The sequence below is a fragment of the Tachysurus fulvidraco genome, chromosome 5 (genome assembly GCF_022655615.1).
Source record: "Tachysurus fulvidraco isolate hzauxx_2018 chromosome 5, HZAU_PFXX_2.0, whole genome shotgun sequence".
Classification (NCBI taxonomy): Eukaryota; Metazoa; Chordata; class Actinopteri; order Siluriformes; family Bagridae; genus Tachysurus; species Tachysurus fulvidraco.
Genome location: NC_062522.1, coordinates 8,645,390 through 8,661,091, shown reverse-complemented (window position 1 = coordinate 8,661,091; position 15,702 = coordinate 8,645,390). Strand labels below are relative to the sequence as shown.

The 15,702-nt window shown below is 36.4% G+C and overlaps 2 protein-coding genes and 1 non-coding gene across 3 annotated transcripts in view; 1 reads left to right on the top strand and 2 right to left on the bottom strand.

Annotated features, from left to right (window-relative positions):
• Positions 1-1,012: 1,012 nt before the first annotated feature.
• mier1a (mesoderm induction early response 1a, transcriptional regulator) lies at positions 1,013-13,357 on the bottom strand. The gene is made up of 13 exons (XM_027154444.2): positions 13,277-13,357; positions 10,851-10,878; positions 10,475-10,614; positions 9,044-9,193; positions 8,816-8,927; positions 8,669-8,724; positions 8,511-8,583; positions 6,426-6,577; positions 6,252-6,333; positions 5,978-6,072; positions 4,582-4,625; positions 3,230-3,360; positions 1,013-2,017 (listed from the first exon to the last, which is right to left on the bottom strand). The coding sequence occupies exons 1-13, from the start codon at positions 13,283-13,285 to the stop codon at positions 1,818-1,820; spliced, it is 1,272 nt and encodes a 423-aa protein (XP_027010245.1). The 5' UTR covers positions 13,286-13,357; the 3' UTR covers positions 1,013-1,817.
• Positions 12,097-12,169, top strand: trnaf-gaa. The gene has a single exon. It is a non-coding gene; the product is annotated as a tRNA-Phe (tRNA).
• A 993-nt stretch (positions 13,358-14,350) lies between the features above and the next one.
• Positions 14,351-15,702, bottom strand: part of slc35d1a (solute carrier family 35 member D1a) — a 12,582-nt gene continuing 11,230 nt past the window's right edge. The window contains exon 12 of the mRNA XM_027154449.2: positions 14,351-15,702. This exon is cut by the window's right edge and continues 47 nt beyond it. Within this exon, the coding sequence (XP_027010250.1) occupies positions 15,641-15,702 (62 nt within the window). The 3' untranslated portion in view covers positions 14,351-15,640.

Sequence of the window (15,702 nt, the reverse complement as noted above, 5' to 3'; positions counted from 1 at the left end):
AGGCAAATAATGGAAAGAAATGTGTCATCACAGCTGAAGGGAAGAACAATACGATTGCAGATAAACAAACAAGTAAAAATGACACACAAGCATAATCATGTAAAGGACAAAGGCATATATTAGTTCTGTGTAACAAAGCAAAACCAACGTTACTCACCTATCAAGAAGGACAAAGGCGCCTTGGCGTCTTAAGTAAAGTCGGCCACATATTCACAGATTGGAGTTTCCCGAGTGAATAACTCCTGAGCTAAACGCGGTTACTACACAAAACGTGGTTGTAGCTGCATCTCTACATTACTACGATAGAAAAGAGGTGTTATTTGTGTAGTAACAGCGTTTAGCTCAAGAGTTATTGACTCGGGAAACTCCAATCTGTGAATATGCGCCAACTTCCCGCTCCTTCAGTTCTCTCCAGCGCTGGAAAGCTGATCCTATATTAACACGTCCTACTTCTTGCCTTATCGTAAGCCTTTCTTCGCTTTCTTTCTTTGTTTTTATCCTCCATGTCAATGTTAAAACCGCTTTCTGCTAATGTCACACATGCGCACTGAACACTCTCCACCCATATTGACAAGCCCCGCCCCTTTCTGCTCATTGGCTAAAAGTTTTTGTTTTTTGTTTTGATTCTTGTTTATTATTTACCTGACTCCGTTTTCTGAAGTATTTCTCAAAAATCGGAGACCCTGCCTTTAAATGTCAACACTGATTACATACCTTTTTTGTTTTGAGTTTTTTTTATTTTTTTTTATTTTCATTTTCTCAATTTTTCCGTCTGTAACAGCTTTCTCTTCTCCTGTTCCCTGATTGCTGAATCTACTTCCAATAAAAAGCTAAAACCACTTCAACAATCTGTATGTCCCAGTCGCCCAAGCTGATAATTAGTCTAAGTCTTAAAACAATAACAATCATCGATTATACTTTTGCTGTTGTAACACAGTGTATGTAGAATAACTCCATCAGGGTCAGGATTTACTCTTTTCTTGATTAAATCAAAGACAGAAAACACTTTTGCTTTCAGAGAAATAATTAAGAACTTTATTTTTTAAAAATGTCAACCCATGAAATGTGACAATTCAGTGGGTATTTATTTAGTAGTACTAGTACTAGTCAAAGTTTTTTATACCACTTACATCATGAAAAACATACAAACAAAACAACATATAGTAATAAGATCCTTCAGACATAATGGAACAGGTGTATAAACTTTAGAAAACATTGTGAGGCTGAAACGATAATTGTAATGGTCTTTACTGACACAGAGTACGTTAGAAATAAATATTCAGTCTTACATTTCCCCTTGAAGCCTGTGCTCAACCAGAACCGTATACAAAATATAAATAGCTATCAAATACAAAAATAAGCACGTATTTTCTTACAAACAACTTTTTTTTTGGAATAATATGAAAAAGGAAGTTCCCCAATTAACCTTTCATGTGGAAAAAGACGGCGTCAAACAGCGCGTAGTCGAACGTGTCCGATTTTTGTGTGATGGAGTTTTCTTTTGTATACCGACTGTAAAATATTTTATTAAGAGTAATAAAATGAACTGGGTAGTAAATATCACTGTTAAAGCTGTAGGAAATCATTGGCCACTAATATCACTGACAGCAATTTTCCTACTTGTCTAGATTTGATTCATAAATATGCAATGAATTTTACTTATCTATGATCCTGAACCTACACAGAGCGATAAATCATTACACGTGAAACTTCTGGCTGTGTAAATCATGTTGCTGAATTAGATCAGAACAGCAAACTATTAAATCCCTGAAATGCAGCTAGATATATCTGCAACTTCTGCATCCTCTGTGTACAATCTAAACCGCTGCTGCTGTAAGAAACTCCACATCGGTCTTTTGCTTTTTCACCGGTCTCTCTGGATTCTCCTCGTCCTCTCGCTGCCGTCTAACCGTGTCCTTGTTTGAGCTGCTGATGTCGGGATCGGTGCTGGAACGAACCTGTGTGTCTGATGAGGGACGATCCGAGAAAGAGGGATCGACGAAACAGGGATCTGCACCTGAAGTATAGAAACGAAAATCTGATTAGTTCACATTAATCAGCTCTCTCTCACCCTTTGAATAGGGCACGGGTACAGTATTAAATCTGTTTAACCAGAGACAGAGATGTGTGAAGTGAAACATCAAAATCAATCAAATCAAATCAAATTTTATTTGTCACATACACATACATACACGGTACAATATGCAGTGAAATGCTTTATGCAACTGTCCGGTATAAAAAAGTATTAAAAAAAAAGCAAAAAATAAAAAAAGAATAAAATAATAAGAAAGTATAAACTATATAAGTCGAAAACTATATAAGAAAACTATATAAAAACATGAAATATATGGAGAATATGAAGAAATAATGTATATACATATACATAAATATAAATGTGTATGGTTTTTAAAGATTGTCCTTAAAGTGTCCAGGTGCAGTATGATGTGTAAATAGTGTATAAAGTGGCACTGTGCTGTGCAAGGCCCGAGTTAAAGTGTCCTTAGAATGTCCAGGTGAAGTATGGTGTGTAAACAGTGTATTGTATTGAGTGTATAAAGTGTATAGCATTTTAGTAAAAGGGAGTTATAATATCAAAACTCTATTATAACTCTAACTTTAATCAATTCAAAATAGCACCTATAGTTTATTTTACAGTTTCATACCCATAAGTCATGCGAGGTTTTTTCATCAGTCGTGTAATAAGTAACAAATCAAATGGGTCGTGCTGTTATTGGAGAATAATCAGTGACAGATTGGTGCGATGTGGAGCCCCATGAAGCAGAGTTACTACATAACAGCGCATACTGAAGTGTTTTGTTCCTCTTACACCTCTTACGTTCCCAATCCTATCGATATTTTTATTAAATAAAGAACAACTTGACATTTTTTTATTTGTGGTTCCTAACATTCCATCACCAGCCTGTGTTTTTTACCCTAGAGATTAATCAGACAAAAATAACCTGCTATCTACTGAGAAACAGGAAAGAGAGTAAAGTCCCCTGTCCTGACGTGTAGAAATGATACACAGTGCTGACACTGGAGACTCCTTCCCTAAATCTTAAATAACAGTCTCCTTACAGATGGCATTTTTTTTGTTCGGTTAGATTATGTACGACATCACAATGAGTCAGATCTGCTACTTCTGTCAGAGCTGCTGTTATAACTTGATCAGCATTTTCTGACCAATCAGGTTTGAGGATTGAATAGAACAGATAAGCATCAGACTAACCGTTGTGTTTGGTGCTGCTGGTTTCACTGTCTAACTGATAGCTGCTGTAGTTAGAAGCTCCTGTAGGAGAAGTAGCTGCACGGCTGACCTCTGTGTGCTCCGCCTCAGCCGGCGTCTGCTCTGTGGAGTCCCTGAACACACACACGTACATATGTACACTTATAAACGTCACTTGACACGATGTTAAGTGTACGAAAAAGCTGATGGCCACACTCATCATCGGGAGACCAAATACGCTTAGAAAAAATATACTTTTTCATTTAAATTAGTATACTAAAGCAGTTAAGGCTCTAGGTTGTTGATCAGAGCATCAGGGTTCAAGCTGCCACTATTGGGCCCCTGAGCAAGGCCCTTAACCCTGTTGTAAACTTTTTCCAGAGAAGACCAGGAGACTTGGATATCCTTGTGCAGTAAGTTGTAATACATTGTAAATATACGCATTTTAGGGGGCAGTCCCATCAGATAGCGACAAAACACTCGGGTGACCATCAAAACATGAAAGGATGTAACAGCCCCCACACCAGATCCTGGAATTTCACCCACCCTTAATCAATTAACATAACAATAGGACAAATGGTGCAAAGAGACAGATGATACCCTGAATTACCTTGCCCCTTTCCTTCGATATTTATGAGATACAGAAACCAAAAGTGGGCTTCTATATTATCCACAGAAATATGCTAGAACTAAAAGGAAATAAAACAATGACTTAAAAAAATTCTTTTCCCACAACCCCCACTTCTCCAGGAGCCTGTATCATGACTGACCCTGTGCTCTAACTCCAACCTCCAAAGTTGGGATATGTGAAGAAAGATTTCACTGTGCTGTAATGTAGATGTGACTAAATTCTGTTAAAAAGCTTATAGCTCAGAAATGCTGTAGAGAAGCCAAGAGTCACGTTTTATTAGCTTAAAATTTTAGCATCAGTTTTAAGCTAAAGAAATATACGAAATATAACAATATATGTTTAAAAATATATCGTGCTTACAATTTTTCTTTATCATAATAAAGTTGACAGTTTAACAATACTACAGTAATTTTGTTTATGGCTGAAATATATACTAAATAATCAAATATATAAAAGAAAACTTTTGTTTGGAAAATGAAATGGAACGACATTTTTATACCGAAACCTAAAATAAAGAAGGAATTTGAACTAAAAAAAAAAATTAAACAGTGGGTTTCTGGAAACATTTGACATTCTTGAATAAAAAATGTCTAGTAAAATACAGTAAATTAGCCTGTGTCATATATGTTGTTACTGTTTTATATTCTTATATTTATTTGTTTGTTCTGAGATTTCTCTATATGGATTTTATGGGGTTTTTTTTACAGAAAAAAGGTTCACTCACACGACAGCAGGATGAAGATCAGGTTTTCTCCTCCACAGTTTGATCTGTTGTACACACAAATAATAACAGTGTGATCTTTAATATACTTTAACTCACCAAACAGATTTAACTCTTCTGGACTGGTTTAATATAGTGATTGAAACAAGAACCACAACTTTTAATTTGTTCTTAATTTTTTCTTAATTATAGTTTCAGACATAAGTGTTTTATTTGTTTAATTTATTGTTGTCGTTTTTTTTATTATTAATCCTATCTAAAGAATCTAAAGAAACTATCAAAATATTTACTATATTGAGCAATAAACTATAAAATTGTCAAAAGAAAAAAAGAAGAAAAAAAATCAATTTGTAATTTGAATTGCCATTTAAAACTAAATTAAAATACGCTTTCAAATACACGGTCATGTAGTTTTTATAAAGAACTCTGTAGTTGCTGTTATTTTGTTTTATATATATATTACCAGGTCAGAGAAAGAGGAGATGGAAACAAATAAATAAATCAAATAAATAAATAAATAAATACAAGTAAAAACAAATAAATAAATAGAATCTGGTTGTGTTTGTAACGTCTAGTGGCCGAACGCTCGTGTCAGTTTTGTCGCGTACGCAATGTTTAATGTTTACGTATTTGTTCTGTCTGTTTATTTTGTCGCTTGGTGTTGGAATTGTGTTTTGTTTAGGTTGAAATTCATTCATTCATTCATTTTCTCCAGATTTATCCGAACTTCTCGGGTCACGGGGAGCCTGTGCCTATCTCAGGCGTCATCGGGCATCAAGGCAGGATACACCCTGGACGGAGTGCCAACCCATCACAGGGCACACACACACTCTCATTCATTCACACAATCACAGACTACGGACTATTTTCCAGAAATGCCAATCAACCTACCATGCATGTCTTTGGACCGGGGGAGGAAACCGGAGTACCCGGAGGAAACCCCCGAGGCACGGGAAGAACATGCAAACTCCACACACACAAGGTGGAGGCGAGAATCGAACTCCCAACACTGGAGGTGTGAGGCGAACGTGCTAACCACGAAGCTGGTTAGCTTCTGCTTTACAGAAGTATAGAAATGGTCTTTGTAGTTTTATAGCTGAGTTTCGTCCTGTACTTCTGCTATGCTGCATGTGTAGATGCATTCAGACTTTGTATGATTAAGAAAGGATTTATAAGTTTTGTCCTGAATCGCCCCCCAGAGTGAAAGGGGATAAAACATACCGGTCCATTGCAAGGTATCGTGCACACACACACATTCACATGAGGGGAAATTTAGAGTAAGCCAGAAGTTCCAAAGTTGTAACAAAACCAGAGAATCACTGCTGTGCAAACATGTTACGTGAAGTTACAGTCCTCCAAGCCATCTACTGTATAGTTTAAATAGGTTTACCAAGTTCACCTTATCAGCTTGCACAGGCTTACAATCATTTCCACACACTCCATCCTCTTGCTCCAAGTCATGTTTTTCCTCCTCGGTCCACACTGGAAGCTCATCTGAAGTGAAAGAGAGTTATTAAGATCATCCTGTGTGTAATGTTGCTTGAGAACATGAATGCTCCCGTTCATTCACACAGAGGAAACACTGTGACACTCTAAAATGAGTCCTGCTTAATGTCTTAAATCGTTTAACGTCATCAAAACAACTTTGTCAAGTGAGAACTTTAAACGCTTACCTTTAACAGGCTTGGGGTTGAACTCCAGTCTTTTTAAAGCTTCTTCTTTATCAAAATTGCATTTTATCAACTCATAGAGAGCCTGTAATATAGACAATGATGGATGTTTTGCAGCAGTCAGAGCATCCAGATGGACAGCTTTCTTATAAGACAACAGTATTGACAGAGATTTACCTCCTCGTTGTCTTTGATTAGAGGCTTTTCTGGGACAGGGTCCACTCCAGTCTCCTCTCCGATTCGCTTCGAAGCTTCAGCTAAAAATTCGACCACTTCGTTTTCTGGTAGCAGCTCCGGATTCCACAGGAGCTGATCCTCGTTCTCGTATACTAGGATTGCACAACATGATAGGAAAGACCTGTGATTGACATGTGCACTGCAAAACACTAGAATTAAGACGGAAAAGTAGAGTAAATATAATCGATATTAAATAAATGTAAAAAAAAAATAAAAAAAATTAGATGTTAAATTCCCAAAGCTGATTGATCTGCGCTGGTTAGAATACGCTAATATTTTTACAATAACATCTCATTCGGTTCAAGTCCAGTTCAGTTCAACTTTATTTCATTTCCCGAGGGCAATTTTGTTGCAAAAGAATTAAAAACTTTACCTCGTATTTAAAAGTTTAACAGCTGATGGGACAAATGTAATGTTTGAACCTATTTGTTTTACTAATAATGATCCTGTACCTAATACCCGAGAGGAGAAGGTCAAACTCATTATACATAGGCTGGGAATCATCTGATAATATACTCTGGGCTTTCCCCAAAACCCCCTCTGCAGTATAACTGGGCCATAGACGTCTGCTTTCTCCCTGTTATTTTACTTCCCTGATTTACAATTCTCTCTAAACTTCTCTTATTTTTCACATTTAGAGAATTAAACCAACACACAAGTGAGAAAGACAGCAATGACTCAACATAGGATCTGTAAAACATACTCATCAGTGTTTTGTCCACATTTAATGACCTTAATTTCCACAATACAATCTTTGCAGCCCCCTCTTGGAGAAAACCTCAGTGTTTGGAGAAAAGGACAATTTATTGTCCAAAATAGTACCCGAGTATTTATACTGTTTCCTCGGCGTACTAAAATCAATAATCATTTCCTTGGTTTTGAGAGCATTTAGTTTTAAGAAAGCATTTTGACACCAGCTCAGAAAATCATCAACCACAGGACCCTGCGTTGTGTCGTCCTCACTCTGTAAACTGACAATTACAGAATCATCAGCGAATTTTAATGAGGATTTGCGTAGTGGATGCGTCACATAAAATGCGTAGCTGTTGATATGATGAAGGTTTCTGTGCGGAGGCTTTTATTAGAACGTTTCAGGAAGGAGTCTCCGGTGTCAGCACTTTGTAACAGGCAGAAATAAAGCTGCAACGTTACAATTTCCAACAGGGGAAAACTTCATGATGGAAAGCTTTATGGTTTTTGATTTAACAGTAAGGCTAAATTTTCAGTCGTATATTCTGTATAAGACTGTACATGACAGAAACTAACTTGTTTTGCACACATTCCACAACACTGAATGTAACATTAAACTGATAATATTCTCTCTCTCTCATTTTCTACCGCTTATCCGAACTTCTCGGGTCAAGGGGAGCCTGTGCCTATCTCAGGCGTCATCGGGCACCGAGGCAGGATACTCCCTGGACGGAGTGCCAACCCATCGCAGGGCACACACACACTCTCATTCACTCACACACACACACACTCTCTCCTTCACTCACACAGTCAGGACAATTTTCCAGAGATGCCAATCAACCTACCGTGCATGTCTTTGGAAACCGGAGTACCCGGAGGACATGCAAACTCCGCACACACAAGGCGGAGGCGGGAATCGAACATCGCCCCTGGAGGTGTGAGGCGAACGTGCTGACCACTAAGCCACCGTGCCCCCCGTCTGATAACATTCAATAAATATTTAATTTTAAAAAACGAACTGTTGAAAAATTGCTGCGTTGCTCTCAATTAACTTAATAATAAAACGCCCTTCTTGAATTCTCACATGATAAAAATATAAAGTATAAGAATGAGGTTAAAATGTTGAGCTATACCTTATATACAGTCATATAGTAATGTCTAAATAATCTCAAAATGAATGTCAAAATGTTTGGAAAGCCTACAGCACAAGACACAAGAGGTTCCTTTCTATCTTAAGATGAATCTCAAACTGAGAAATGTTACTACCTGTAATCAAGAGATTTTTCTTTCTATGATGAAATAGTTACAGTCACGATAAACAATTATTTCTCTTACCTTTTTCATTGTCTTTATATTTGCAAAGGACACTCGGCGTCTCAGCCTGGTACATTGGCCCAACCTTCACTTCCTGTTCATGCGAAGATAAATACCAATTCATTTGTGTGACTATACGTAACCTTCGGTTGTAAGTTTAGGGAGTTTTGAAACCTTACCTTCTTCCACTCTTCCGATGGAACATAATCTTCATCCTCGGATTCGTCGACGTCACCTATGTGAATAAAAAAAAAAACGCCATTTAAACGGTTAGGTAGGAACGTGATGTGTATTTACTTTAGGAAATCAAATGTGAATAAACATACCATCAAAGTAGTTGCATGGTCCAGAGTACATGATCTGAGCGGTGCTGAGTGTCCTGCTGCCGTCAGGAGACTCCTCCCTGGACGATCTCTGTACCTCGTCCTCTCTGTCCTCCTTACGTAAACAAGCACACAGAAGAGGAAAACTATTAACATCTTTACCACTCTTACACACATGACTTCCAAATGCTTGATTTTTTTTTATTATTATTATTATTCTTTTTTATTAACCTTGTTTGACTTAAGGCTTCCATGAGCACTACTGCTTTGGTCGACCTCTGCAACATCCTGTTCTTCAGGTCCTTCATCCTCCGAATCTGCTGAGTCTGCGGCGCCGTAGCCATACAATTTTAACAGCTCGTGGAGAGGCATCTCTCCTTCCTGGAAAAAAAAAAAAAAAAAATGAAACAAAACAAAAAACAACCAGTACATAGTGAAGGAAAGCAAATATTCAAAAAAGAACGATGTCATATATAAAAAAAAGTAGGATTATTACATACAGGTAATGAATTACAGTAACAAGGTTTCCATGATTAACATTATTTGTGGCACATCAGTTAGCGTTAAGAAATGTTAAACCTTAAAGTCAAGTAGCTTTTATTGTCATTTCATCCATATATAGCTGACGCGGTACATAATGAATTTAAGCAACTTTTTATCAAACGGGTTTCTTACAACACCTAAGTTGTACTGTGCTGTACTGAGCACAACATACAACATACACACACATCATCTGTATGGACTGCACAGACCTACACCACATACACACACTTCTAATATACATCTATCGACTTGTTTACATGCTGCTTACATTCATCAGACTGTTTACATGCTTACATTCATCAGACTGTTTACATGCTTACATTCATCAGACTGTTTACATGCTGTTTTGCACACTTTTTTTTTTTTGCTTTTTTTGCTCTTTGCATACACTGCCTAACATTTCAGTCATTTTGCTCATACTGTACAATATTTCAGTTGTTGCTGTTTTTATGCAGAATCTTATACACTATCTCAGGGACCTGCTGCTAAGAAACTGTGTTCATTCGAGTATTACTGCATGCAATATTGTCTAAACTTACAGTATTTACATACAGTATTGACACTGGTCGGTCGGCGCTGTTTTTTGTTTACTGTCTTTTTTTGTATTTTGTGTATTGTCTTGTGACCTTTTGTCTGCACTGTCTTGTCTGTCTTGTTTGTATTGTCCTCCACTGTCTTGTCTGTCTTGTCCTGCACTGTTTACACCAGGCCACACAGATGCACTTTATGTGGCTAGGACTACTTACTAAGTCCTTAGCCCTGTCTTTGTTTTATGTAACACCCTGATCCTGGAGAAACGTTGTCTCATTTGTGTACTGCAACAGCTATATATGGTTGAAATGACAATAAAAGCTTCTTGACTTGACTTATTTTATTCTTCGATCTCATTGCTCGTGTAGGCTTTAAGTTGTGTTCATTTGCCATACAGCTGTGACTCTAACAGAAACGGACATCCAGTTAATGTTAACAAAAAAGCTTCAATAATCCACTGCTACTTTTCTAATCACTGTACATTTTTTTGACGCATTATAGAAGATCCACAGCTTAAAGTTTGCGGTCATGTTTCCTGCTCAAAACTGTATTTTATTGAAATCCCTTCTATTTAAAGCTGTAACTCACTCGAGTAAGATCGTCTATCTCAGAGCTGAAGTTGGTCTCTCCTTGCAGCTTCTCCTCCTCCTCCATCGTCTGCTCATCATCAAAGTCATGGACCAGCATGTCTGCAGTGGGCTCAAATTCCTCGTCCTCATCCTGCACGCCTGAAACGCATTCAGGTTTAACGAGACGATTTCTTTCTGTTGTTCTATGCCATTCCTTTTTTAAATATCTATCTTTCTATCTATTTACTCATGATTATTGTTTGCTTTTAACCGAAAATTATTAGGTCATGACAAGTGAAGTGAATTCAAACAGTGACTTTATCAGGAATACATGAGAGAGGAGTTTAAAATGAGCTGGCAGATTATTGGAAATAATATGAATTGGTGATTGTTACCTTTGGTCCTTGCTCCATTTATGGAAAGCTGGAGAAAAAGAGAAATAGGCAAAATGTTATTTTTTCCTCCCACAGAATACGAAGCAGCACTTCAGATATAACCTCGAAACGAACTGCTGTTAAATCACAGACATAATCTGAATTATTAACTTTGAGGCTCCGGTCAATAACGAGATATGATTGGGATATGGTTTAATAAAGGGATAAAGGGATGTAGGGATGCAGTAGTGCTCATGGAAACATTAAGTCAAACAAGGTTAATAAAAAAGAATAATAAAAAATCAAGCATTTGGAAGTCATGTGTGTAAGAGTGGTAAAGATGTTAATAGTTTTCCTCTTCTGTGTGCTTGTTTACGTAAGGAGTACTGATAGGACGAGGTACAGAGATCGTCCAGAGAGGAGTCTCCTGACGGCAGCAGGACACTCAGCACCGCTCAGATCATGTACTCTGGACCATGCAACTACTTTGATGGTATGTTTATTCACATTTGATTTCCTAAAGTAAATACACATCACGTTCCTACCTAACCGTTTAAATGGCGTTTTTTATTCACATAGGTGATGTTGACGAATCTGAGGATGAAGATTATGTTCCATCGGAAGAGTGGTGGAAGCCTAGTGGTTACAGCGTTAGACTACCGATCAGAAGGTGATGAGTTTGAATCCCAAGACCGCCAAGCTGCCACCGCAGGGCCCCTGAGCAAGGCACGTAACCCTCAATTGCTCAGTTGTATAATATAAACCAAAACAAATTGTAAGTCACTCTGGATAAGGGTGTCTGCTAAATACCAGAAATGTAAATAATATCCCTGACCGCTAGGTGGTGCCAATCACTCACGTTGTAAATGCTTACTGAATTAGTTCTCAAAATATTTAGAGTCTTGAGGTTTTTCCACTCCAACTTTTGCAGAAGATGTCAGCATGGACCTCAATTTGTGGAATAGGTTTGTCGATCCTAAAGGTGTTATATCTATATCTATACAGTGTGGTGATATATATATATATATATATATATATATATATATATATATATATATATATATATATATATATATATATATATATATATAGTCTAGCTACAATAATATACAAAACTCAATCAATGCAACAATGCAATTCAGGTCAACTTTCCAAATTAAAACAAGAACGTTTCAGACCTTCAACTCCAAAGTTGATTAGAAATCGCAGTGTTGAAATAGGACTGACGTTGAACTGAGCATGTCATTAATCACCTAACCAACCACACGCCGAAATAGCTCAGTTGGGAGAGCGTTAGACTGAAGATCTAAAGGTCCCTGGTTCGATCCCGGGTTTCGGCAGGAAGGCGGATGTTTTTTTTAAATACTTTAAAAAATCAGCATTGATAAAAAAGACACGAGTGATAGTGTAATATCAGTATAACGACTGTGCGTCTAAATTAAATTATATTATATCCAACTAAAGAAACGGTTTAATGTCGTTAAAATGGATTTAGCTTTTAATACAAAGGTCAGAAGATTGAAATTGAATTAACTTCGTGTGCATTTCATTCAATCCTTAACATACACTTGTGACACTTAATTATAAGTATAATAATATGATTTATTTAAGCACTAATACTGACTTCTGATATGATGTGACATCAGAAAAAGGTCCACAAACACCCCATTTTAATCATAGTAATCTTTTCAACCATAGCTATACAGGTAAACGAGTAAAGTTTTATTTAAAGGAGTGTTTTTTTTTTGTAACGTTTAACATGGCTGTGTTTACTGTAACCAAACTGTGACTAGCGGCTAAAGCTAACAGCACCTAAACATCCGAACGCTAATGTTTTTAGCAATAATGCTAATGCTTTAGCATCCTAATGCTAATGTTTTTAGCACTAATGCTAACGCTTTAGCATCCTAATGCTAACGTTTTTAGCTGTAAAACGATCGTCTTCGGCTAAATAAACCACGTTAAATGACGAATGAGAAGCTTAAATAACACATCGGATTCGATCAACCGCTTTATCTACAGTTAGCGAGCTAAACCTAGCCGTCTCGGTCCGAATTAGCGCGTTTATTTTAAACAACACTATAGCATAACTGCTAACGCAGTAAATAGTGATCTAGAATCCTGCGCGCGCACCCGTTAGAGTTCACTATTGATCACTATTTTAGCGCACTATTTAGTACAGTAGTAGTGATCGCATGTTATAAAGCGCTATCTGGCAAACTAGGGTGGGGGAAAAAAGGTTAGTTAGGGAAGCTAACGCACTGATTAAGCGTGCATTGGTAGTGGAAGTGTATTAAGTCAGAGGTAAATAAACAAACCAGAAAGCAAGCTAGCTAGCTCTCTCTCATTCTCTCTCTTTCTCTCTCAGGTGAAGCACCGAGAAACGACAGTTTTGTAGCTCTAGGAGTTTTGTAAGGGTTTATTTATAAGCGTGATCTCTTTCTTACCTCCGCCATTATTGATTACTGTGTATGAAAGCAGCAGCGCGCGGGAAACGGATTCAACATAAAAGTCTGGGTCAACAATATGGACAAAAACAAGAAAAAATATTAATAAACACTTCTGAACCAAACTGAAAGTCGTTCTTAACAAAATAAACGCGGCTTTCTGTCTGTTGTTTAACGTTATGTATTTTATATACTCTTATTAATACATTATTGTTATTTATAATAACAGTAATGATAGTAATCTTATCATTAATTATTATAATTATTATTACGATTAATAATTAGTACTGATAATAATAATAATAATAATAATAATAAGCATACTACTAATATTAATAATAAGTATAATCATTAATGATAGTAATCTTATCATTATTATTACGAGTAATAATACTGATGATAATAATAATAATAATAATAATAATAATAATAATAATATAAAATGAAAGTACAAGACAAATTATTTTTCCTTGATGAAGGATGAAGTAAAATAATCTCAGACCTGAAATTAACTAGTAGAATAAGACATTATTATAAATACTGTTTCCAGTGGATCCCGACAACGATCCTGGGGCCGATGAAGTAGGAATAAAGCCTGGAAACCTGTATTCACTCCTAGAGACTATTTAGCATGACTAATACACCTACAAATGTACACTAGAGAACTAGAGAATCCAAAAGAAACCCAAAAATATATGACGAAAACATACCAACGATTGGATGAAATTACTCAATTTTATAACATTATACATGACATGAACAGGTCTCAAACTAACAGATAAGTTTGGACTTGAAATGATTGGGCAATACGTTTGTAGGGAGCACTATAAAAAAATGCCTCTGTAGAAAAAAAAGAAAAAATATATGAAATGATGTCATATTGCACTTACTTAGAACAAATAAACAAATTAATATGTACACCAGCACCAGATACTGAAGTACACACTAGAAAACCCTATAAGACAAATGTATTGCCTTGTATTTCTGTCACATTAGTTACTCCAGAAAACTCCATAATAAATCAAAAAGCAAACAGGTTGAACTGTCTGAAGAAAACTGACCAAACCCAACCGATGGAAAACTGAGGTATTTTAATAACATACATGCAAGCTCGGATTTCCACTGCTACAGTCACTGAGCTCTTGTTCATATGAAAGGGGGAAAAAGCAGTAAAAAAAAAACTATACAATCACAAAGTAAATACAAGCCGTGTCCATGTTTCAATGCGGTCAGTGCTCTGTATGTCCTGAAAAAAGAACCATGACTAAAAAGGAACAGAAAATGAACAAATACATCTATAGCTTTAACCTCCTTAAGCTTGAAAGATGATCATTGATCTGAAGAGGGAAACATTTCAACCGTATGATAAGGGATTTATATTTAAGTGTTTTATGTGTCTTACATGCAGGTAAAAATATATACAGACTGGATCCAGCCAAATTACTGAGGAGTCCAGATGTATAACATCTAGATAGCACTGACTGAATTCGTCTTCACATTTTGACTCGGTTAAAAGTACCAAGGATATTAACTCTGATGTACATATATGACGTACATCTTTTCTATTTCCCCCCTCTCGTCACCCAAATGCAGTTATAAAAAAAAATGTAAATTTGAGTTAAGTTTTTTCACTAACCTACCGTAAACGTTTCCTCGTTGTTCATAATGAAATAAAAAAAAAGTACCTGTGACCTGTTTAAAGTGCAAGTATTGCATTGTTCACTTTAGAAGATAACAGCACAGCAGAGTACAAAAAAATAAAATAAAAACAAGTTACTACATGATCCTAGGGGGGGGGGGGTGTCTACACAGCCATTTCTAATACTGAGAAAAAAAATAAAACAATATAAAATGTAACATCATAAGCCTTCGAAAAAACATAAAATACTAAAATAAAATATGGCACATTCCTGGAAACAAAACCAAAAATGGCATAATACTGCTATAAATGATGAATCATATCTTTTCGTTTTATAAGAAAATATAAATTCAAGTTGATCGTACCTAAAAAAGAAAATAATAATAATAATAATAATAATAATAATAATAATAATAATAATAATAATAATAATAAACTATTCTTTCAAAATACAGTCTAAGTGTCCTTTAAACATAGGTTTTCTTTTTTCTTTTTAAACTCTATAGAGATATCGTTGGATGATAAATAACTGACGTGTCCAATGTTTTCTTTCTTTTGCAATGACTGTGTCCCACACTTGGCACCTTGATGTGTCTTTTCTTGCTCGGCTCGCTGATGATGTTTGTACATCGGTCCTGAGGTGTTCTGCTCTTTACGTTCGGAGTCGCTTTGTGTTAAAACACTAAATGATACGTTTTCCTCGAAGCCTTGAGCAGAAGCTCTGCTCATACCGCCACTTTCCCCTTCACCTCCAGCTTGTTGATGCTCTCGCCCTGTTTGCTGCTCT